We start from the raw sequence: 24,999 nt of genomic DNA, 5'->3' as shown, positions 1-24,999 counted from the left end.
TGAGTGAAGAAGTTCCTCCTCAACTCCGTTCTAAACCGCCCCCCCTTTATCTTGAGGCTGTGCCCCCTAGTCCTACTGTCTTTTTTGAGCGGGAAGAGTCTCTCCACCTCTATCCTATCTATCCCATTCATCATCTTATACGTCTCAATGAGATCTCCCCTCATTCTTCTAAACTCCAACGAGTACAAGCCTAGTTTATTCAGCCTCTCCTCATAGCTCACCGCAAACCTCTCAATATCTCAGGCCATGGCCTGATTATCAAATCCAGTTCTACGAAATTTAGGGCTGTGCGGTGGTTAGCACTGCTACCTCACTGCGCTAGGGACCCGTGTTCAATTCCGGCCTCTGGTCACTGTCTGTGTGGAGTTTGCACATTCTCCTTGTGTCTGCGTGGGTTTCCTCCAGGTGCTCCGGTTTCCTCCCAAAGATGTGCGGGTTAGGTTGATTGGCCGTGCTAAAAGTTGCCCCTTGGAGTCCTGAGATGTGTAGGTTAGAGGGATTAGTGGGTAAAATATGTAGGGATACGGGGGTGGGGCCTGGGGTGGGATTGTGGTCGGTGCAGACTCGATGGGCCGAATGGCCTCTTTCTGCACTGTAGGGTTTCTATGAATGCTAACATTGCAATTTTCCCTCTTGCTCTCTTCATACACACAGCACGTAGATTTCATAAGCAGTTTGGATTTCACGATCCATTGTTTCTTTCGCAGTATCTGTCTACTGCACCATTGGAGTTGGCAGTGTTTTAGCTGTCGGGTTGTGTTGTACATCAGGTAGGCTTTGCTTTTTGCTACAATGACAGATGTCATCTCCGCTGAGTGGGTCTCAAACCAGTCTTTGACGCGGGTTGCACCTTTGCCAAATGTTGGTGCCGCTGCGTCAGAAATGACTGAACCCCAAGTTTCAACAATACCAACGGTGATCGTTGAAGATTTTATTGACGTGCCTGTAAAATATTTCAGTCTCTTGTTTAATGTTCCTTGTTAATTTCATTTCATAATGGAGGTGTCACTGTGGAGAAGGTGCAAGTCAGTAAGAAATTTCATCTGTCACAACTTACCCTCTGATTCCAGTTTCTCTGCCGTTTGGCCATTCACACCTTCTATTCTCTCTATGGGCTGCCATTAGCAGCCTTTCCCCTTGTTTTCGTGGCTATGACTCACCTTTGATTCCCTCGCCCTGCAGGATAAATATCTCCCACTTTTTTTGCCTCTTAGCTTTTGACGAGCAGTCACCTGGACTTGAAACATCGGCTCTTTTCTCTCCTTACAGACGCTGCTGAGATTTTCCAACGTTTTCTCTTTTGGTTTTGTTAAGAAATTTCACAGAATCCAAACAGTGCAGAAGGTGGCCATTTGGCCCCATTGAGCCTCCACTGGCCGCAATGCCACCGAGGCCCTATCCCTGTAACCCTATGTATCTACCCTAGCTAGGCCTCCTGACACTAAGGAGCAATTTAGCATGGCCAATCCACCTAACCTGCACATCTTTGGACCACGGGAGGGAACCACAGCACCTGTAGGAAAACCCATGCAGACACGGGGAGAATGTGCAGACTCCGTACAGACGGTGACCTGAGCTGGGAATCGAATCCGGGTCCCTGAGGCTGTGCCCTCTAGTCCTACTGTCCTTTCTGAGTGGGAAGAGTCTCTCCACCTCTATCCTATCCATCCCATTCAACATCTTATACGTCTCAATGAGATCTCCCCTCATTCTTCTAAACTCTAACGAGCACAAGCCTAGTTTATTCAGCCTCTCCTCATAGTTCAACCCCCTCAACTCCGGAATCAGCCCAGTAAACCTCCTCTGCACTCCCTCCAAGGCCAAAATATCCTTGCATAAGTGCGGCGACCAAAACTGCACACAGTACTCCAGCTGCGGCCTCACCAGTGCCCTATACAACCGCAGCAAGACCTCCCTACTTTTATATTCAATCCCCCTCGCCATGAAGGCCAGCATCCCATTCGCCTTCCTGACCACCTGCTGCACCTGCAGGCTGGGTTTTTGCGACTCATGCACAAGGACCCCCAGGTCCCTCTGCACCGTCGCACGCTGCAGTTTTTCGCCACGTAAGTCTCTTACGTAACTAAAGACTGCTGAATAATCCTTGCTGAAATTTCTTACGGTCTCGTGCATTCTTCACAGTGACACCTCCACCAAATGAAACGAAATTTAGCAAGGGACATGAAACAAGACGGCTCAACGTCAGTAAGGTTCGTGGAAACCGACCCCTGGAGTCACTTGTGAACTCGCTGGTGCTTCAGCAGGTGCCCCGACTGAATGAACCCCTTCCCGCAGACGGAGCAGGTGAACGGCCTCTCCCCGGCATGAACTCGCTGGTGCGTCAGCAGGTGCCCCGACTGAATGAACCCCTTGCCGCAGACGGAGCAGGTGAACGGCCTCTCCCCGGTGTGGATGCGCTCGTGCAGGTGCAGGTTGCCGGACTGGGTGAACCCCTTGCCGCAGACGGAGCAGGCGAACGGCTTCTCCCCGGTGTGGGTGCGCTTGTGCAGCAGCAGGCCCGCGGCGTGGGTGAACCCCTTCCCGCAGGCGGGGCAGACGAAGGACTTCTCCCCCGTGTGGGTGCGGCGGTGGGCGGTGAGGTTGGACGACTGCCTGAACCCCTTGCCGCAGGTGGAGCAGGTGAACGGTTTATTCTCGGCGTGGATGCGCTGGTGCTGCAGCAGGACGGAGGCGTTGGTGAAGCCCTTCCCGCACGCGGGGCAGGTGAAGGGCCTCTCCCCGGTGTGGACCCGCTTGTGCACGTCCAGGTCAGCCGGCCGCTTAAACCTCTTGCCGCAGCCCGCGCAGCTGAAGGGCCTCTCCTCGGTGTGGATGCGCTGGTGGGTCAGCAGGTGAGAGGACTGGGTGAAGCCCTTCCCGCACTCGGGGCAGGTGAACGGCCGCTCCCCGGTGTGGACGCGCTGGTGCGCCACGAGGTCGACGGAACGCTTGAACCTCTTTCCGCAGCCGGTGCAGCCGAACGGCGTCTCCCCGGTGTGGAGTCGCTGGTGCGTGGTGAGGGTGGATGACTGCCTGAAACTCCTCCCGCAGGAGCCGCAGGTGAACGGCTTCTCCTCCGTGTGAATCCGTTGGTGCGACCGGAGGCTGGCTAGGTGGGTGAACCCCTCCCCGCACACGGGGCAGGTGAACGGCCTCTCCCCGGTGTGGAGCCGCTGGTGGACAGTCAGGGTCGACGACTGCCTGAACCTCTTCCCGCAGGAGGCGCAGCCGAAAGGCTTCTCCTCCGTGTGAATGCGCTGGTGGGCGGTGAGGATGAACGACTGATTGAACCCCTTCCCGCACACGGAGCAGGTAAACGGCCTCTCCCCGGTGTGAATACGTCGGTGGTTTTCCAGCTGGGACGGGTAACTGAATCCCTTACCGCAGTCCCCGCATTTCCAAGGTTTCTCCACATTGCCGGTGTCCATACCTCTCTCGCTCCAAGGAGGGGTTGACCAGTTAAAGTCTCAACCTCACGAAGAACACATGCATAGATTGGAAATGCTGCAATGTTTGTTTCAGGCTGTCAAGCTCTTCACACTGTCAGGGCACTGGTATCCCCTCACACACAGCTGTATGTGTGTTGTGTCTCAGTGGTTTTTCCAGTCACGCTAATGTTTAAAATGTTCTCCCTCAGACAGCACAGATTCTTCCACAATCAAAGGTCGATGGAATTCCAAGTCCCGATGAATCAAGTGGCCCCAGCAGATCCTGATGTGACAGTCCTCAACCTGACAACACCCTGTATAAATAAAAAGTTTACAAAATCGTTAATTTGAACCGAATCATAGAATCCCTACAGTGCAGAACAAGGCCATTCAGCCCATCAAGCCTGCACCAACCGCAATCCCACCCAGGCCTTATTCCCGCAACCCCGTGTATTTACCCTGCTAAGCCCCCGAACCTACATATCTTGGGACACTAAAGGGCAACTTAGCACGGCCAATCCACCTCATCCGCACATCTTTGAACTATGGAAAGAAACCGGAGCACCCAGAGGAAACCCATGCAGACACAAGGAGAACGTGCAAACTCTACAGAGACGGTAACCCCAGCTGGAATTGAACCTGGGTCCCTGGCGCAGTGAGCCACCAGGGTATCCGGGACAGAAATTGCGAACAGACAATTCCAGTTTCTCTGGGACATTTTTTTCCCCTCTCTTCTTCCCTCAGATCTGTAAATCCCCGTCCCACACACTCTCCCCCGCCTCCCTGGGCTGAAATCCAACCCCATCTCCACCATTTCTTTCCTCCCCTCTCCTCTGTCTGGGTTCAGTTCTGATGTGGAGATGCCTGCGTTGGACTGGGGTAAAGACAGCAAAGGAGTCTCGCAAGTCTCCCCCACTCCACCATGACTTGCCTGAGCTTGCAACATCTGACTTACTGCCCTGTCTGGAGACGATACACACCTCTTTAACCAATGCTCAAGAACTTTAACCTGATGTTGTGAGATTTCAGTTCTCCAGTCTGCAGACTGACAATAAAACCAATGGGTCTTATTGGGGGTGTTGGGGTGGGTGTTGGTGAATCCTCCCCGCCCACCTCCCAGGGTTTCCTTCCTTCCCAGAGATCAGAGTCCTCATTGATTTGAGGCCAAACCTCTTATTTACTGTCCCCCTCCCCCATCCTCTGATGTGAACCATCCTCCAGTGTCTGAGCCAGGATGGGGCCGTTAACCTGGGCCTGTTCCCGGGAGGGAGGGAGGGAGAAGCCCCGCAGCTGCAAACCAGGGAGCTGACAATGATTCTGAAGGGTTTGCGGATCCACAAAGTGTTTCCAGACCCTCCCAGCCACCGCCTAACGCCGACTCCGCTTCTCCGGGACAAACAAGCGCCAAGGACATCAATGACACTGCGCATGCTCCACATCACAATGCCTGGAGGGCACTGATCGACGGCAGCGCCGGACCAATAAGGAAAGGGAAGGCGGGACTGGAGGACCGAGCTGGAGAGGGTGGTCCTCGAACCAATCGGAGTGAGCGAGGGGCGGGGCTGGAGGACCGAGCGGGAGCGGCTGGTCTTCCAACCAATCGGAGTGAATGAGGGGCGGGGCTGGAGGACCGAGCGGGAGCGGCTGGTCTTCCAGCCAATCGGAGTGAATGAGGGGCGGGACCGAGCGGGAGGGACACTACACACACGCACACTCAATGCGCCTTCAAAGTGGAGTCTGGGTTTCGATATCTGCACTGCGCATGCTCCACATCGTCTTAGACGGCAATGTGCAACGGGGCGCAAACCGCCATCTTTGTAGAGGACAGCAGTGATTGGGGGGAACAAAGTTCAGAACGGTGCCGACGCCATCTTGGATATGGAGCAAAGCCATCTTTAAAGGGGGCACAGATGTAGCCACCATCTTTGATCGGGGCAATGTTCAACAGGGCGTCGACGCCAGCTTTGATCTGTAGCAATGCGCAGCAGGGGGCCAGTCACCATCTTTGACAGGGGCAGTGTGCGGCAGGGCGCAGTCGCCATCTTTGACGGGGACAGTGTGCGGCAGGGCGCAGTCGCCATCTTTGACGGGGACAGTGTGCGGCAGGGCGCAGTCGCCATCTTTGACGGGGGCAATGTACCGCAGGGCGCAGTCGCCATCTTTGTCGGGGGCAATGTGCCGCAGGGCGCAGTCGCCATCTTTGATAGGGGCAATGTGCAGCAGGGCGCATGTGTGTTCATTCTGAGGCCTGCAGACAGGTGGGAGAGATGTCCATCCTGGACTGGGAAGGATGGTGTCTGAAAGTCCTTCCACTGTGTGGGTTATGGAAGGGGAGGATTTATAGATAGGAACCTCAAACCAAACATCATCTCAAGATCTAATGAGCGTCACTCAATTCATCAGGACCTGAATTTTGAATGTCAAAGGTAAACAGTTTGCAACTCTTCCTTTGCATTGACATGCTGGGCATCGTCGTTGAGGGTGGGCATATTTGTACAGCCTCCTCCGGTTCGTGGGGAGGAAACCCACGCAGACACGGGGGTGAACAATGCTGAAATTGGCGGTGGATAACTAAACGGCTAAGGGACGGCAAGGTGGCACAGTGATTAGCACCGTTGCCTCAAAGCGCCAGGGATCTAAGTTCGATTCCCAGCTTGGGTCACTGTCTGTATGGAGTTTGCACGTTCTTCCCGTGTCTGCGCGTGTTTCCACCGGGTGCTCCGGTTTCATAGAAACATGGAGGATAGGAGCAGGAGGAGGCCATTTGGCCCTTCGAGCCTGCTCTGCCATTCATCACGATAAGAACATAAGAACATAAGAAATAGGAGCAGGAGTAGGCCATCTAGCCCTTCGAGCCTGCCCCGCCATTCAATAAGATCATGGCTGATCTGTCGTGGCTCAGTTCCACCTTCCCGCCCTCTCCCCATAACCCTTAATCCCCTCTCTTATCAAAAACCCATCAACCCGCGTCTTAAAAATATTTAGCGAGGCAGCCTCCACCACTTCAACGGGCAGAGAATTCCAGAGATTCACCACCCTTTGAGTGAAGAAGTTCCTCCTCAACTCCGTTCTGAACTGCCCCCCCTTTATCTTGAGGCTGTGCCCCCTAGTCCTACTGTCTTTTTTGAGCGGGAAGAGTCTTTCCACCTCTATCCTATCCATCCCATTCATCATCTTATACGTCTCAATGAGATCTCCCCTCATTCTTCTAAACTCTAACGAGTACAAGCCTAGTTTATTCAGCCTCTCCTCATAGCTCAACCCCCTCAACTCCGGTATCAGCCTAGTAAACCTCCTCTGCACTCCCTCCAAGGCCAAAATATCCTTGCGCAGGTGCGGCGCCCAAAACTGCACACAGTACTCCAGCTGCGGCCTCACCAATGCCCTATACAGCTGCAGCAAGACCTCCCTACTTTTATATTCAATCCCCCTCGCTATGAAGGCCAGCATCCCATTCGCCTTCCTGACCACCTGCTGCACCTGCAAGCTGGGTTTTTGCGACTCATGCACAAGGACCCCGAGGTCCTTCTGCACCGTCGCCTGCTGCAGTTTTTAACCTTTGATCCCGTTCACCCAAAATGCTATGTCTAGCCGCCTCTTGAATACATTCAATGTTTTGGCGTCAATTGCTGCCTGTGGTAATGAATTCCACAAACTCATCATTCTTTGGGTGAAGAAATGACTCCTTATCTCCGTCCTAAATGGTCTATCCTGTATCCTCGGACTGTGACCCCTGGTTCTGGACTCGCCCCATCATCGGGAACACTGTCCCTGCATCTACCCTGTCTGACACTGTTAGAATTCCTCCCACAGTCCAAAGATATGCAGGTTAGGTGTATTTTCCATGGTAAATTGACCCTCGCATCAGAGGGATAGTTAGGGTAAATGCATGGGGTTATGTGGATAAGGCCTGGGTGGGATTGTGGTCAGAGACTCGATGGGCTGAATGGCCCCTTTCTGCACTATAGGATTCTGTATAGATCATAAACCCTACAGTGCAGAAAGAGGCCCCTCGGCCCATCGAGTCTGCACCGACCACAATCCCACCTAGGCTCTACCTCCACATCCCTACATATTTTACGTGCTAATCCCTAACCTACACCTCTCAGGACACTAAGGGGCAATTTTAGCACGGCCAATCAACCCAACCCGCACGTCTTTTCGACTGTGGGAGGAAACCGGAGCACCCGGAGGAAACCCACGCAGACACGAGGAGAACGTGCAAACTGCACACAGCCAGTGACCCCGAGCCGGGAATCGAACCCAGTTCCCTGGAGCTGTGAAGCAGCAGTGCTAACCCACTGTGCTACCATGCCGCCCTGACCATAATAAATCAAATCACTGCAGCTAAAGTCCTGTGGGAATAGAGGAAACTGGAGCACCCGGAGAAAACCCACGCTGACACGGGGAGAACGTGCAGACTCCACATAGACAGTGATCCAGGCTGGGAATTGAACCTGGGTCCCTGGCGCTGTGAGGCAGCAGTGCTAACCTCTGTGCCACCATGCCGCCCTACGGCGGGTATAGTTGAGGTATCCTTAACTGTGTAGATGGGACTTGGCCAACCTGATTAGTCCAGTGATATTTTCCTTTTTGCTTTATTTGCAGTAACTTAATTGCAGTGTTAATGCAAGCCTAACTGTGACATTAATAAAAAAAACTGTAACTGGTAGAATCTCATTGGAAACAGCCTTTCATTCACAAAAACCCACGTGAGTCATTGCTTCCTGCCATTGAGCCAATTTTGGATACAAAACTCGCTGCGTCCCGTGGGCCCTTACATTTCTGCCCAGTCTGCCACTTGGGTCTTGCCAGTGTGGAGAAAATGTTTCCACTTGTGCGAGAATCCAACACTTATGGCTATAAATGCGAGACAGTTACTAATAAATCCGAAAAGATGGGCGAGATGGGTTACTCAGAGATGGGTGAGAATGTGGAACCTGCTGCCACAGTAACTGATGGAGGGTGAATGGCTTAGAGGCAACGCAGTGATAACACGAGAAAAAAGGGAATAGAGAGATAAGAACACAGAAGAGTACAGCAGGGAAACAGACCCTTCATCCCCTCCCCCCACAAAGTCTGTGTTGATCGTGATGCCTGAATTAAACCAAAGAAAGAAATCTTCTGCCCTTACATAAGAAGGCAGGAGGAGGCCATTTGGCCCCTCGACCCTGCTCCACCATTCAATAAGATCAAGGCTGATCTTTTCGTGGACTCGGTTCCGCTTACCCGACTGTTCCCTTCATTCCTTTACTGTTCAAAAATATATATCTATCCTTGCCTTAAAAAAAAACGTTCAATGAGGTAGCCTCAACTGCTTCGCTGGGCAGGGAATTCCACAGATTCACAGCCCTTTGTGTGAAGAAGTTCCTCCTCGACTCAGTGCTCAAGTCTGTATTTTCCCTCCCTATTCGTGGACCCGTTCAGATGCCTCTTAAGTGTTGCTAACGTGCCTGCTTCCACCACCTTCTGTGGCAGCGCGTTTCAGGCACCCATCACTCTCTGCGTGGAAAACTCCACCCCCACCCCGCACATCTCCCTTAAACTTTCTCCCTCTCACCTTGAACCTGTGTAATTGACACTTGCACCCTTGGGGGGGAGAAAAACCTCTGATTATCCGCCCTGTCTACGCCACTCATAATTTTGTAGCCCTCTGTCAGGTCTCCCCTCGATGGGGAGATGCCGGCGTTGGACTGGGGTGGGCACAGTAAGAAGTCTCACAACACCAGGTTAGAGTCCCACAGGTTTATTTGGAATCACGAGCTTTCGGAGCGTTGCCCCTTCATCAGGCCTCCCCTCGGCCTCCGTCCTTCCAGTGAAAACAATCCCTGTTTTGTTCAACCTCTTAATTCTTTTTCAACGTAAGTTGAAAGGCTTGAGGTGGGGCAGGTGAAATGGGAGGTAGGCGCGTGGCTTACAAACTGTCTCTGTTCTCTGCGTTGTAAGTAATTCGGTGCAAACTGCTTTTACAGGGGATTAGAAGGGGAGGAGTTGCAGACGGGAGACTCAAAGCAGATACCATTTCAAAGTCTGACGCAGTCACTTGATTCTTCAGGACCTGGACAACCTTTGGATGTTGGAAGGAGAAATGTTTTTCTGTGGGGGAAAGATTGCAAACATCAGTGCGACTGGGAAAGTACCGAGACGCACGCACACGCACACCTGAATGAGAGTGAACGGTCTGTGGAAAGACCAGTCACACAAGTCTGGGGGAAAAAAAAAATCACACCGCTTTCAGCGGGGAGAAACTGTACGCACGTGTTGTGTGTGTGTGTGTGTGTGTGGACGAGGATTGTCCAGTCTGGGGAGACACCGGGACACCATGGAGAAACCGTGGAAATGCGGGGACTGCGGGAAGGGGTTCAACTACCCGTCTGAGCTGGAGACTCATCAACGCAATCACACGGGGGAGAAACCCTGCAAGTGCGGGGACTGCGGGAAGGGATTCAACTACCCGTCCCAACTGGAGATCCACCGACGCAGCCACACCGGGGAGAGGCCGTTTGCCTGCTCCATGTGCGGGAAGGGGTTCACCGAGCTGTCGAAACTCCACATGCACATGCGGGTTCACACCGGGGAGAAGCCGTTTCCCTGCCCGGCGTGCGGGAAGGAGTTTGCCCAGCTGTCCACCCTGCTGACCCACCGGCGCGTCCACACCGACCAGAGGCCCTTCAAGTGCCCCGAGTGCGAGAAGAGCTTTAAAAGCAGGAGCGAGGTGCTGACGCACCGACGCACCCACACCGGGGAGCGGCCGTTCACCTGCTCCACCTGCGGGAAGGGCTTCACCCAGTCCTCCACCCTGCAGAAGCACCAGCGGGTTCACACGGGCGAGAGGCCGTTCGTCTGCCCCGCCTGCGGGAAGGGCTTCACCCAGTCGTCCAGCCTGGTGGAACACCGCCGCGTCCACACCGGGGAGAGGCCCTTCACCTGCCCCGAGTGCGGGAAGGGGTTCACCCACTCGTCCCACCTGCTGACGCACCAGCGCACTCACACCGGGGAGAGGCCGTTCGTCTGCCCCGTCTGCGGGAAGGGCTTCACCCAGAAGTTCAGCCTGCTGGGGCACCAGCGACTGCACACCGGGGAGAGACCGTTCGTCTGCTCCGTGTGCGGGAAGGGATTCACTCGCTTGTCAAACCTGGTGACCCACAAACGGATCCACAAGTGACGACAGGAGTTCAACGCTCGACAGAATCCCCACAGTGCTGAAGGAGGCCGTTTGGCCCATCGAACCTGCTCCAACCACAATCCCACCCGGGCCCTATTCCCATAACCCCACACATTTACCCTATTAATCTCCTGACACCACGTTCAATTTAGCGTGGTTAATTCACCTAACGTGGATGTGCAGGTTAGGGGGATTCGTAGAATCCCTACAGTGCTGAAAGAGGCCATTCGGCCCATCGAACCTGCTCCAACCATAATCCCACCCAGGCCTTATTCCCCACATATTTATCCTATTAACCCCCTAACACTAGGCTCAATTTAGCGAGGTTAATCAACCTAACCTAGATGTGTGGGTTAGGTGGATTCATAGAATCCCCACGGTGCAGAAGGAGGCCATTCGGCCCATCGAGTCTGCACCGACCACAGTCCCATCCCAGGGCTCCTTCCCCATGCATTTACCCAAGCCAGTTCCCCCTTGTACGAAGGGGCAATTCATCATGGCCAATCCACCTAACCCGCACATCTTTGGACTGTGGAAGGAAACCGGACCACCCGGCGGAAACCCACGCAGACACGGGGAGAACGTGCAGATTCCACCGCACACAGTGGCCCGAGCCGGGAATCGAACCCGGGGTCCCTGGCACTGTGAGGCAGCGGTGCTAACCCACTGTGCCACCGTGTCTACCCGGATTGACCGTGTTAAATCACCCCTTGTGTCGGGGGGATTAGCAGGGCAAACAAGTGGGATTACTTGGATCGGGATTGAGTGGGATTGTTGTCGGTGCAGGCTCAATGGCCCAAACGTGGGAGGAAACTGGAGGAAACCCAGACAGACACAGGGAGAACATGCAGACTCCACGCAGACAGTGACCCAAGCCGGGAATTGAACCCGTGTCCCTGGCGCTGTCAGGCAGCAGCACCAACCACTCTATCGCTGTCCCGCTCAGGACTGGACCATGTTCATTCTGACAGCTGGAGTTTGTTTCGGCTGATGTTAATAATCTCTCTAACCAGACTGGAGTTTAATATTCTGGATACGTCTGAAAGCACCATTTTTGTATGCTTTTGACTTTGACAGTGTTTAAGCACTGCTACCTCAGGGAACCCGGATTTGATTCCTGAACTCAATACTTGACTTGGGGCTTTGTAAAGGTTCCACAGAATTTCCCTGATTCTGTATCTGCTGCCTCTAGATCCCAGTTCCCATTTACTTTGCTAACTGATGTCTCTTGGTTCATTGTGGAACCCTGCAGTAGTAATGTATGCGAGGAAGTGTTCTTGCAAGGTTCACTCGTGCGATCAACATAATGGTATATAGAGCGGGAAACAGAGAGAAGCAGCAGACATGAGAGCAAAAACACACGCCACGAAGAAAGTTCTGTTTGTTTTTACCAAAGTTCTCCCGAGTGCCATGTCTCCAGATACACACCAAAACTGGCGACGAGGGCGGGGTAACGGACATGTGCTGGCTAAACCACTCGAAGGAAGAAGCTTTCAGAGGGATTAAGAAAAGTTTTCACATGGTGCGCCATGGTCAATGCGGAGAACAAGCAGATTAGTGTGGATGTGAATAAAAGATACCCTGAAAACAGATTCTCTTGATTTGATTCACATGTATTGGTATAAAGTGAAAAGTATTATTTCTTGCATGCTACACAAACAAAGCATACCATTCATAGCGAAGGAAGTGAGAGAGTGCAGAATGTAGTGTTACAGTCACAGCTAGGGTGTAGAGAAATGTCAACTTAATGCAAGGTAGGTCCATTCAGAAGACTGATGGCAGCAGGGAAGGAGCTGTTCTTGAGTCGGTTCGTACTTGATCTCAGTCTTTTGTATCTTTTTCATGTCATGCTTGCCTTTATTGGACAGGGCATAGAGCATAAAGGTTGGCATATGATGATGCAGCTATATAGAACGTTGGTTAGGCCACATTAGGAGTACTGCACCCAGTTCTGGTCGCCACGCTACCAGAAGGACGTGGAGGCTTTGGAGAGAGTGCAGAAAAGGTTTACCAGGATGTTGCCTGGTATGGAGGGTCTTAGCTATGAGGAGAGATTGGGTAGACTGGGGTTGTTCTCCCTGGAAAGACAGAAGATGAGGGGTGACCTAATAAAGGTGTATAAAATTATAAAGGGCATAGATAGGGTGAACTTGGGAAGCTTTTTCCCAGGTCAGAGGTGACAAACACACGGGGTCACAGGTTCAAGGTGAGGGGGGTGAGGTACAACTCAGATATCAGAGGGACGTACTTTACACAGAGAGTGGTGGGGGCCTGGAATGCACTGCCAGACAGGCTGGTTGAGGCGAACACACTGGGATCATTTAAGACTAGATTGCCACATGAACAGACTGGGAATGGAGGGATACAAATGAATGGTCTAGCTGGGCGCATGAGCGGTACAGGCTTGGAGGGCCGAAGGGCCTGTTTCCTGTGCTGTACTGTTCTTTGTTCTGTTTAAGTTTCCAGTCGGACGCTGACTGTGATAATTATCCTGTGAAGACTTCATTGTGTTTGTGTGACGGTTCTGAATCTTGAAGACGGGGGTTCATTTGTTGGAAACAAATCTTCTGAAATTGATTAAATCAGAATTAGGAGGAGTCACTGAAACCTGTGAACTGATGGTAGGGGTGGCACAGTGGTTAGCACTGCTGTCTCACAGCGCCAGGGACCCAGGTTCAATTCCCGTCTCGGGTCACTGTCTGTGTGGAGTTTGCACATTCCCCCCGTGTCTGCGTGGGTTTCCTCCGGATGCTCTGGTTTCCTCCCACAGTCCGAAAGACACCCTGTTTCGGTGCTAGGTTCTCCCTCTGTGTACCCGAACAGGCGCCTGAGCGTGGCAACTAGAAAGATCCATTGCAGTTTTAATGTAAACTTACTTGTCACACTGATGAATAAATTTTAAAACAATTATACAGCAGGTGTTTGATTTTTGGCAGAAAGAGAACGATTTCAGCCTTTCCAGCCTAACATTGTAACTAAATCTACCACGTTACCAAAATCATTCTGGTAAATATCCTCTGCACCTCACATCTTTCCTAAAGTGCATTGCCCAGATCTAGACTCAATAGTCCACTTGGGGCTGAACCTGAGCTTTATAAAAGTTCCATAGAATTTCCCTGCTTCTGTATAAGCTGCCTCTAGACCCCAGTTCCCATTTACGTTTCTAACTGTTATGTATTTGTCTCTTGGCTCATTGTGGAACCCTGCAGTAGTAATGTTTGTGAGGAAGTATTCTTGCGAGGTTCACCCCATTCATGAGTGTGCGCGACCAATGTAATGGTAGGTAGTGTGGGAAACAGAAGCATTATCGAGAGATAGTGTTGCAGCTATGTAGGACCCTGGTCAGCCCCCACTTGGAGTACTGTGCTCAGTTCTGGTCGCCTCATTACAGGAAGGATGTGGAAGCTATTGAGAGGGTGCAGAGGAGATTTACAAGGATGTTGCCTGGATTGGGTGGCATGGTTGAGGATAGGTTGAGGGAGCTCGGTCTCTTCTCCCTGGAGAGACAAAGGATGAGGGGTGACCTGATAGAGGTGTATAAGATGTTGAGAGGTATAGATAGGGTGGATTCTCAGAGGCTTTTTCCCAGGGCTGAAATGGTTGCCACAAAAGGACACAGGTTTAAGGTGCTGGGGAGTAGGTACAGAGGAGCCTCGGGGTCCTTGTGCATGAGTCGCAAAAACCCAGCCTGCGGGTACAGCAGGTGGTCAGGAAGGCGAATGGGATGCTGGCCTTCATAGCGAGGGGGATTGAATATAAAAGTAGGGAGGTCTTGCTGCAGCTGTATAGGGCATTGGTGAGGCCGCAGCTGGAGTACTGTGTGCAGTTTCGGGCGCCGCACCTGCGCAAGGATATTTTGGCCCTGGAGGGAGTGCAGAGGAGGTTTACTAGGCTGATACCGGAGTTGAGGGGATTGAGCTATGAGGAGAGGCTGAATAAACTAGGCTTGTACTCGTTAGAGTTTAGAAGAATGAGGGGAGATCTCATTGAGACGTATAAGATGATGAATGGGATGGATAGGATAGAGGTGGAGAGACTCTTCCCGCTCAAAAAAGACAGTAGGACTAGGGGGCACAGCCTCAAGATAAAGGGGAGGCGGTTTAGAACGGAGTTGAGGAGGAACTTCTTCACTCAAAGGGTGGTGAATCTCTGGAATTCTCTGCCCGTTGAAGTGGTGGAGGCTGCCTCGCTAAATATTTTTAAGAAGCGGGTTGATGGGTTCTTGATAAGAGAGGGGATTAAGGGTTATGGGGAGAGGGCGGGAAAGTGGAACTGAGCCACAACAGATCAGCCATGAACTTATTGAATGGCGGGGCAGGCTCGAAGGGCTAGATGGCCTACTCCTGCTCCTATTTCTTATGTTCTTATTATGTTCTTATGAGATGTCAGGGGTAAGTTTTTCACTCAGAGAGAGGTGGGTGCATGGAATGGGCTGCGGCAACAGTGGTGGAGGCGGATTTGATAGAATCTTTTAAGAGACTTTTAGATAAATACGTGGAACTTAGTAAGATGGAGGGTTATAGGTAAGCCTAGTAATCTCTAAGGTAGGGACATGTTCAGCACAACTTTGTGGGCTGAAGGGCCTGTATTGTGCTGTAGTTTTTCTATGTTTCTAAGCAGCAGACGTGAGAGCAAACACACACCACGAATAAAGTTCCCTTTGTTTCACCAAAGTGCTCCCGAGTGTTGTATCTCACCCTGCTAGGGCGGCACGGTGGCACAGTGGTTAGCACTGCTGCTTCACATCTCCAGGGTCCTGGGTTCAATTCCTGGCTCGGGTCACTGTCTGTGTGGAGTTTGCACATTCTCCTCATGTCTGCGTGGGTTTCCTCCCAAAGTCCAAAGATGTGCGGTTTAGGTTGATTGGTCGTGCTGAATTGCCCCTTAGTGTGCCAGGGTGAGTATGTTTGAGGGATTAGCAGAATAAATAAGTGGGATTTTAGGGTAGGGCTTGGATGGGATTGTTGTTGGTGCAGACTTGAAGGGCCAAATGGCTTTCTTCTGCACTGTGGTGTTTCTGTGACTTCCAGGTACACACACAAACTGGCAGCGAGGGCAGAATAACGGACATGCGCTGGCCATAACACTCGAAGAAAGAAGCTTTCAGAAAAGTCAGAAGAAAAAAGGCAGCTTTTCGAATGGTGCAGCACCTTGCTGTCTATGCAGAGAACAAGAGGGTTATTGTGGACGTGAATAAAAGATAATCTGGAAACAGATTCTAGCTCAGATTAGAACCTTGTGTGAATGAGAGAAACGAGGTAGCTGCTGGAAACATGGTTGCAAAGAAATCACACTAATGTGTCTCTTAGTATATCCTACCATCTTCAAAGGTTGATGTACGTGCGCCCCCAGGTCTCTGCACACACTTTACATCAGGCCAGTAAGTCCAGATTGTATGTCCCAATGCCTTCAGTCAAAATCTATCCCCTCACAATTCTCGGTATTGAATTGCATCTGCCACTTATTTGCCCATCATATCCACTACAAATCTCACCAACCTTCATAGGTGTACTATAAAAAGCATTCTTTCTGGTTATATCGCAGCTCAGTATGGCTCCTGCTCTGCCCAAGACCGCAAGGAACTACAAAAGGGTCGTGAACAAAGCCCAGTCAATCATGCAATCCAGCCTCCCATCCATTGACTCTGTCTACACTTCCCGCTGCCCTGGAAAAGCAGCCAGCATAATTAAGGACTCCACACACCCCGGTCATTCTCTCCTCCACCTTCTGCTATTGGGAAGAAGATACAAAAATCTGAGGACACACACCAACCGACTTAAGAACAGCTTCTTCCCTGCTGCCATCAGACTTTTGAATGAACCTACCTGCACATGGACTGTGCAGGTAGGTCCATTCAAGAAGGCAGAGCACCACCACCTTCTTTGATCTGATTTATTATTGTCACATGTATTTGCATATAATGAAAAAGTATTATTTCTTGCACATTATACAGACAAATCGTATCATTCATTGAAAAAGAAATGAGAGAGTGCAGAATGTAGTGTTACAGCCACAGCTAGGGTGTAGTGAAAGATCAACTTAACGCGAGGTAGGTCCATTCAAAAGTCTGACAGCAGCAGGGAAGAAGCTGTTCTTGAGTCGGTTGGTACATGACCCTCAGACTTTTGTAACTTTTTTGCGACGGAAAAAAGTGGAAGAGAGAGAGAAGAGTGGTTGAGGTGGACACGCTGGAATCGTTTAAGACTTATCTGGATAGCCACATGAACAGACTGGGAATGGAGGGATACAAACGAATAGTCTAGTTGGAAGCATGAGCGGTGCAGGCTTGGAGGGCCGAAGGACCTGTTTCCTGTGCTGTACTGTTCTTTGTTAGAAGCGTGGGGTCCTTAATTATGCTGGCTTCTCAAGGACAACTAGGGGTGGGCAATAAATACTGGCCAGCCAGTGACACACATGTCCCATGAATGGATTTTTTAAAAAATTCTGCTTCTCCTCATTCTTTCTTCCAATATCCATCATTGACCGTGAATCACTTTGGGATGTTCTGAGGGTGCGAAAGATTCTTAGTGAACACAAGAACTTTATTTTACAGCTTACTTGAACTTTGTGCATGATCAGAACTTAAATTCCTGCCAGGCACTCAGTTTGGTGTGACAAAACCAAAAGACAGGAGTCGACTCAGATTCTCATAAACAAACTTCCTTTTATTTAGCACTCTAGGTACCAACTACAAACAGTTGCGAGACTTTTAACTCTCAAGACGTTGCCAGAGTGTGATGACTTCTTGCAAGCTGTGCCCAGCATACCTTCTAATTCTATCCTTTACTCTTGTTCTATGCTTCTAAAACTTTATTCTAACTCTCCTAAGTAGATCTTTCTCTATATCCTAGAGATTCTGCAGCCTCTCCTTTCCTAGAAGGTGCACGGTGGCACAGTGGTTAGCACTGCTGCCTCACACCCCCAGGGGTCCTGGTTTGATTCCCAGCTTGGGTCACTGTCTGTGTGGATTTTGCATGTGCTCGCTGCATCTGTGTGGGTTTCCTCCCACTGTCCAAAGACGTGCTGGTTAGGTGGATTGGCCACGCTAAATTCTTCCTCGGTGTACCCAAACAGGCACCGGAGTGCGGCAGACAAGGGGATTTTCACAGTAATTTCATTGCAGTGTTAATTTAAGCCTACTTGTGACTAATAAATAAACTTTAACTATGTATAATATGCTTTGTCTGTATAACACACAAGAAACAATATTTTTCACTGTATACTAACACACGTAACAATATTAAATCAAACTCTTGTTACTGAACTTTAACTCTTAACAAAACTAAACTTCTTTATTCATTCATGGGACATGGGTGTCACTGGCTGACCAGAGTTTATTGCCCATTCCTCATTGCTCTTCAGAAGGTGGTGGTGAGCTGTCTTCTTGAATCGCTGCAGTCCATGGGGTTGACCCACAATGCTGTTAGGGAGTTCCAGGATTTTGACCCAGCAACAGTGAAGGAACAGCTGATATATTTCCAAGCCTTAATGACATTACTGTTACTGGAGAGGCGGTGCTCGACAGACTGGAGGGGCTGATTGTGGACAAGTCCCCAGGACCGGATGGAATGCATCCGAGGGTTCTGAAAGAAATGGCGGAGGTTATAGTGGATGCATTGGTGGTTATTTTCCAGACGTCGCTGGATTCCGGGGAAGTGCCGGAAGATTGGAAAACGGCTAATGTTACGCCGTTGTTTAAGAAGGGTGCCAGGCAAAAGGCAGGGAATTATAGGCCGGTCAGTTTAACGTCTGTGGTAGGTAAAATGTTAGAATCCGTCATTAAGGAGGAAATTGCGAGGCATCTTGAAGGGAATTGCTTGATAGAGCAGACGCAGCACGGTTTCATTAAAGGGAAGTCGTGTCTGACAAATTTACTGGAGTTCTATGAGGATGTGTCTAGGGCGGTGGATAGAGGAGAGCCGGTGGATGTGGTCTTTCTGGATTTTCAGAAGGCGTTTGACAAAGTACCTCATAAGAGGTTATTGCAGAAGGTCAGGGGACTTGGAGTTGGGGGTAGGGTGTTAGCGTGGATAGAGGATTGGTTGTCAAATAGGAGGCAAAGAGTGGGGGTCAACGGGTGCTATTCGGATTGGCGGATGGTGACTAGTGGAGTGCCCCAGGGGTCGGTGCTGGGGCCTCAGCTTTTTACCATTTATATAGATGATCTGGAGAAGGGAACCGAGTGTAGGGTGTCGAAATTTGCGGATGACACCAAGATTGGGGGAACGGCAAATTGTGCGGAGGGTGTGGAGAGTCTGCAGAAGGATCTAGATAGGCTGGGCGAATGGGCCAGGAAATGGCAAATGGAATTTAATGTTGGCAAGTGTGAGGTGGTCCACTTTGGAAGGAAGAATGGTAGGAAGGACTATTACTTACGTGGCGAAAAACTGCAGCAGGCGACGGTGCAGAGGGACCTCGGGGTCCTTGTGCATGAGTCGCAAAAACCCAGCTTGCAGGTGCAGCAGGTGGTCAGGAAGGCGAATGGGATGCTGGCCTTCATAGCGAAGGGGATTGAATATAAAAGTAGGGAGGTCTTGCTGCAGCTGTATAGGGCATTGGTGAGGCCGCAGCTGGAGTACTGTGTGCAGTTTTGGGCGCCGCACCTGCGCAAAGATATTTTGGCCTTGGAGGGAGTGCAGAGGAGGTTTACTAGGCTGATACCGGAGTTGAGGGGGTTGAGCTATGAGGAGAGGCTGAATGAACTAGGCTTGTACTCGTTGGAGTTTAGAAGAATGAGGGGAGATCTCATTGAGACGTATAAGATGATGAATGGGATGGATAGGATAGAGGTGGAGAGACTCTTCCCGCTCAAAAAAGACAGTAGGACTAGGGGGCACAGCCTCAAGATAAAGGGGGGGGCGTTTTAGAACGGAGTTGAGGAGGAACTTCTTCACTCAAAGGGTGGTGAATCTCTGGAATTCTCTACCCGTTGAAGTGGTATTGTTATTGTGTTATTATTGTTATTATTATTATATTATTGTCCTTTTATTGATTTATCATGCATAGTTGATCCTAACTCTTGTGTGCACCTTCACCAAATTGATTTGCAGGCTCGAAGGGCTGGATGGCCTACTCCTGCTCCTATTTCTTATGTTCTTATGTGGTGGAGGCTGCCTCGCTAAATATTTTTAAGACGCGGGTTGATGGGTTTTTGATAAGAGAGGGGATTAAGGGTTATGGGGAGAGGGCGGGAATGTGGAACTGAGCCACGACAGATCAGCCATGATCTTATTGAATGGTGGTGCAGGCTCGAAGGGCCAGATGGCCTACTCCTGCTCCTATTTCTTATGTTCTTAAGTCAGGATGGTGAGTGGCTTGGAGGGAAACTTGCAGGTGGTGGTGTTCCCGTCTATCTGTTGGCCTTCTCCTTCTAGATGGAAGTGGCCGTGAGTTTGGAAAGTGCTGTCTAAGGATCTTTGGTGAGTTGCTGCAGTGCATCTTGAAGGTAGTACACACTGCTGCTACTGAGCATTGGTGGTGGAGGGAGTGGGTGGTTGTGGATGGGGTGCCTATCAAGCGGGCTGCTTTGTCCTGGATGGTTTCGAGCTTCTTGAGTGTTGTTGGAGCTGCACCCATCCAGCCAAGTGGGGAGTATGCCGTCACACCCCTGACCTGTGCCTTGTAGAGAATGCACAAGCTTTGGGAGTCAAGAGGTGAGTCACTTGCCACAGTATTCCTAGTCTCTGACTTGTTCTTGTAGCCACTGCGTGATGAGTAACCTCAAGGGTGTGGGATTCAGTGATGGTAACACCATTGAATGTCATGGGGTGGTGGTAATAAATCATATCAAATCAAATCAAAGGATGACCAGGGCTGGAAAATGAACATCAAGGGGTGTACAATATTTAGGAAGGACAGACAAAAAGGAAAAGGCAGTAGAGTTGATTAAAGACAAAATAAGTGAAGAAAGATATTAGCTCTGGAATCTGTATGGGTCGAGCGGCAAAACAAAGGGCAAGAAATGTCAGTGTGGATTGTATATAGACCCCTGCAGCTGCAGTGATGTTGGGAATGGCATTAAACAGGAAATTAGCGACACATGCAATATATGAACATTTGTAATTATGGGTGACTTTAATCTCCATCTAGATTGGACAAATCAGTCACAATGCTATAGGGCAGAATTCTTGGGAGTGTATACAGGATAGTTTGTTTGGACCAATTCTTTGAGGAACTAGAGAACAGGCCATTCTCGAGTGTGGGGAAATTCTAGAGTCCATTGTCAAAGACTTTAGGGCAGCGCACTTGGGATATAGCGGTGGAATCGGACAGTCTGCATGGATTTACAAAATGGAAATCATGCTCGACAAATCTACTGGAACTCTTTGAGGATGTAACTAGGACAGCAGATGAGGGGGAAGCTGGTGGATTCAGTTTATTTTGACAAACTTTCGACCAAGTCCCACATAAGAAATTAGCATGTTAAAATTAAAGTGCCTGGGGTTTTGGTTATGTGTTGAGATGGATAGAAAACTAGACAGAAGACAAAGAGTAGGAATAAATGGGTCATTTCCCGAATGGCAGGAAGCGACTGGAAATTTAAGCCGGTGGGCTAGTGGTAGGTAGGGAGGGAAAAGCAGCACAGGCAGCTGCTCAGGTGGTCTGAAGCCTAGTCACGAAGAAGCTCCATGAACTCCCTGCACTTGGAGGTGAGGATGGAGGACACGGGGAGAGGGAAAGTCCTTCAGAAGGAACATAGAATCCCTACAGTGCAGAAAGAGGCCATTCAACCCATCGAGTCTGCACCGACCACAACCCCATCCAGATCCTAATCCCTTAACCCCACATATTTACCCACTAATCCCTGACACTAGATGCAATTATTTATGGCTAATTACCTAACTTGCACATCTTTGGACTGTGGGAGGAAACCGGAACACCCAGAGGAAGCCCACGCAGACACGGGAAGAATGTGCAAACTCCACAATTAATGTTAGCGATATTAAAAAGACTCAATATATTATGTCTGCAAAACAAAGTTGATTTATTTAACTTTTATACAGAATAATGATCCCTACAACATGGCTGGAGTTTATTAACAGCAGCAGAAACAGACAAATATAACATTGCTCAGTCTAAAACATGAGTAACAGCAAAATTCAATCACCACACATTTTTTCTTTATTTATTCATCCATGCGATGTGGCTGGGTAAGTATTTATTGCCCATCCCCTAATTGCCCTTGTGGAAGATGGAGGTGAGCCAGCCACAACCTTGAACCACCGTGGTTCATGTGTTGTAAGAACACCCATAGTGGTTAGTGAGAGTTCCAGGATTTTGACCCAGCATCAGTGAGAGAAAGGTGATACATGTCCATGGGTGGCACGGTGGCCAGCACTGCTGCCTCAATGTTTGATTCCCGGCCTCGGGTCACCGTCTGTGCAAAGTCTGCACGTTTCCCCCCACGTCTGCGTGGGATTCCTCCGGGTGCTCCGGTTTCCTCCCACACTCCGAAGATGTGCAGGTTAGGTGGGCTGGGCTCGGTGGCTGTCGCTGTTTGCTGTGCGGACGCGTGGGTTTGGGCCGGGGTCTGTGGGGAGTTTGTGCATTCTCCCCGTGCTTGCGTGGGTTTTCTCCGGGTGCTCCGGTTTCCTCCCGCGCCCCAGGGATGTGCTGTTGGGCTGATTGGCAGGGATAGGTTGTCCCTAGGTCAGTTTCCCTCAATCTGGATGGCCATAAAACATTAGATAGGGGTCGTGGGTGGAGAGGTGGACTGGTGGTGTTGGGATGGCGGCGTGGGCTTGTTGGGCTGGGGGCCTGTTTCCCGGGCTGATTTTGTTCTTTGTTGTTCTTTGTCTCAGTGTCAGGAGGACTAGCTAGGGTAAACGCATGGAGTTGTGGGGGTAGGCCCTGGATGGGATTGTGGTCGGTGCAGACTCAATGGGCCAAATGACCTCCTTCTGCACTGTCGATTTCTATAAGTCCTGATTTACCAGGATGCTGCCTGGATTAGAGGAAAGGCTGGACAAACTACGGTTGTTTTCTCTGGAGTGGCGGAGGCTGAGGGGAGACCCAACAGAGGTCTATAAAATTATGAGAGGCGTAGATAGGATGACAGTCAGAATCTCTTTTCCCCAGAGCCGAAACGGCGAAGGTGAGAGGTGGGAAAGTTCAAAGGAGATGCGAGGGGCAAGTTTGTCTTTAAAAAAAAAAATCAGAGTGCCTGGAACACGCTGACGGGGGTGACCAACATAGAAGATAGGAACAGGAGGAGGCCATCTGGCTCTTCGAGCCTGCTCCACCATTCATCACCATCGTGGCTCATCGTCCAACTCAAGAGCCTAATCCTGCTTTCATAAGAACATAAGAAATAGGAGCAGGAGTAGGCCATCTAGCCCTTCGAGCCTGCCCCGCCATTCAATAAGATCATGGCTGATCTGTCGTGGCTCAGTTCCACGCCCCATAATCTTTGATCCCAGGAGAAACTTAGAGGATAGGAGCAGGCAGATACGATAGGGGCGTTTAGATGAGCACATGAATATGCCAGGAATAGAGAGGATATGGACCAAGGGCAGGCAGAAGGGGATTGGTTTAATTTGGTGTCACGTTCGGCACAGCGTCGTGGGCCGAAGGGCCTGTTCCCGAGCTGTACTACTCCGTGTTAAGTCAGGATGGTGAGGAGTTCAGGAGGGTGGCGGCGGCTTTCTCTCAAGCGTCCTTGTGAACCTGCTGGTGTCTCAGCAGGGTGGAGGAGTGAGCGAATCCCTTCTCGCACACGGAGCAGGTGAACGGTTTCTCCCCGGTGTGGACCCGCTGGTGTTCCAGCTGGTTGGACAGGGTGGTGAAGCCCTTGCCGCACACGGGGCAGGTGAAGGGCCTCTCCCCGGTGTGGACCCGCTGGTGGGTCAGCAGGTTGGCCAGCTGGGTGAAGCCCTTGCCGCAGGCCGAGCAGGTGAAGGGCCTCTCGCCGGTGTGGACGCGCTGGTGCACGGTCAGGTCGGACAGCTGCTTGAAGCCGGTCCCGCACCGGGGGCACCGGAACGGCCGCTCGTCGGTGTGGACGCGCTGGTGGCGCATCAGCTCGCCGGAGCTCTTGTAGCACTTGCCGCAGTCCGGGCACTTGAAGGGCCTCTCCTGGCTGTGGACCCGCTGGTGCGCCAACAGGTTGCCCGACAGGGTGAACCCCTTGCCGCACTCGGAGCAGGTGAACGGCCTCTCGCCAGAGTGGCTGCGCCGGTGAGATTCCAGCTGGACCGGAAAATTGAACCCTTTCCCGCAGTCTCCGCACTTGCACGGTTTCTCCTCAGTGTGACTGCGCTTGTGTCGCGTCAGGTCCGACGATCGGTTGAATCCTCGCCCACACAGGGAACACGTGTACGGTTTCTCCCAGCTGTGGGCGGTGCCTTTCCCTTCCATGTGCAAAAGCCGACAATATTCAGGCACCGTGTGGTGTTCAGCCCCACCTTCCTGACTGCAAAATCCTCTCCCCCTGAAGTAAATATAGAACATAGAACATTACAGTGCAGAACAGGCCCTTCGGCCCACGATGTTGCGCCGACCAGTTACAAAAACAATGACCCACTAACCTAAACCAATCCCTTCTCGTCCATAAACCTATCCATGGATCTCTTAAACGCCCCCAAACTAGGCGCGTTTACAACTGCAGCAGGCAGGGCATTCCAATCCCTCACCACCCTCTGGGTAAAGAACCTACCCCTGACATCCGTCCTATAACTACCCCCCCGTAATTTAAAGCCATGCCCCCTCGTGCTAGATTTCTCCATCCGAGGAAAAAGGCTATCACTGTCCACCCTATCTAAACCTCTAATCATCTTATATGTTTCAATAAGATCCCCTCTTAGCCGTAAAAGTAAAAGTATAAGTAAAGTAAAAGCAAAGTTCACTTACTAGTGTCACAAGTCGGCTTACATTAACACTGCAATGAAGTTAAATAGAACCCTACAGTGCAGAAACAGGCCCTTTGGCCCATCGAGTCTGCACCGACCACAATCCCAGCCAGGCCCTACCCCCATATCCCGACTCATTTACCCACTAATCCCTCTAACCTACACATCCCTGGACACGGGCAATTTCTTCGCACGGCCAATCAACCTGACCCGCACGTCTCTGGACTGTGGGAGGAAACTGGAGCACCCGGAGGAAACCCACGCAGACACGAGGAGAACGTGCAAACTCCACGCAGACAGTGACCCCAGCCGGGAATCGAAGCCAGGTCCCTGGAGCTGTGCTACTGTGCATGCAAAGGTCACCTTGGGCCGTGTCCAGGGATGCATAGATTAGCGGGATTAGTGGGTAAATATGTAGGGATATGGGGGTAGGGCCTGGGTGGGATTGTGGTTGGTACAGACTCGATGGGCCGAAAGGCCTCTTTCTGCACTGCAGGGATTCTAAGAGTAGGCTTACATTAACACTGCAATGAAGTTACTATGGAAATCCCCCGCTGGC

At 51.0% G+C, this 24,999-nt stretch overlaps 2 protein-coding genes across 2 annotated transcripts in view; one reads left to right on the top strand and one right to left on the bottom strand.

The window, feature by feature from the left end:
- Window positions 1–1,942: 1,942 nt before the first annotated feature.
- Window positions 1,943–24,017, bottom strand: LOC145335564 (uncharacterized). Its single transcript, XM_080181371.1, has 2 exons — window positions 23,256–24,017; window positions 1,943–3,424 (listed from the first exon to the last, which is right to left on the bottom strand). The coding sequence occupies exons 1-2, from the start codon at window positions 23,947–23,949 to the stop codon at window positions 2,235–2,237; spliced, it is 1,884 nt and encodes a 627-aa protein (XP_080037497.1). The 5' UTR covers window positions 23,950–24,017; the 3' UTR covers window positions 1,943–2,234.
- LOC145335575 (uncharacterized) overlaps window positions 5,685–24,999 on the top strand; it is a 38,578-nt gene continuing 19,263 nt past the window's right edge. Inside the window, exons 1-2 of the mRNA XM_080181382.1 lie at window positions 5,685–5,854; window positions 9,401–10,589. Coding sequence (XP_080037508.1) covers window positions 9,595–10,589 — 995 coding nt within the window. The 5' untranslated portion in view covers window positions 5,685–5,854; window positions 9,401–9,594. The remainder of the gene's footprint in view (window positions 5,855–9,400; window positions 10,590–24,999) is intronic.

Source organism: Carcharhinus amblyrhynchos, unplaced genomic scaffold (assembly GCF_965287045.1).
Source record: "Carcharhinus amblyrhynchos unplaced genomic scaffold, sCarAmb.v2.hapA scaffold_39, whole genome shotgun sequence".
Taxonomy (NCBI): Eukaryota; Metazoa; Chordata; class Chondrichthyes; order Carcharhiniformes; family Carcharhinidae; genus Carcharhinus; species Carcharhinus amblyrhynchos.
This window is presented reverse-complemented; position numbering and strand designations above follow the sequence as displayed.

Bases quoted from the DNA above. Each gene is read 5' to 3' on its own strand.
- LOC145335564 (XM_080181371.1), bottom strand. From the start codon at position 23,949: ATGGAAGGGAAAGGCACCGCCCACAGCTGGGAGAAACCGTACACGTGT. The intron at 3,425-23,255 runs ACAAGGACGCTT...AGAGAGGTATGG, and splicing joins GCTGAGACACCAGCAGGTTC to ACACCGGCAATGTGGAGAAA.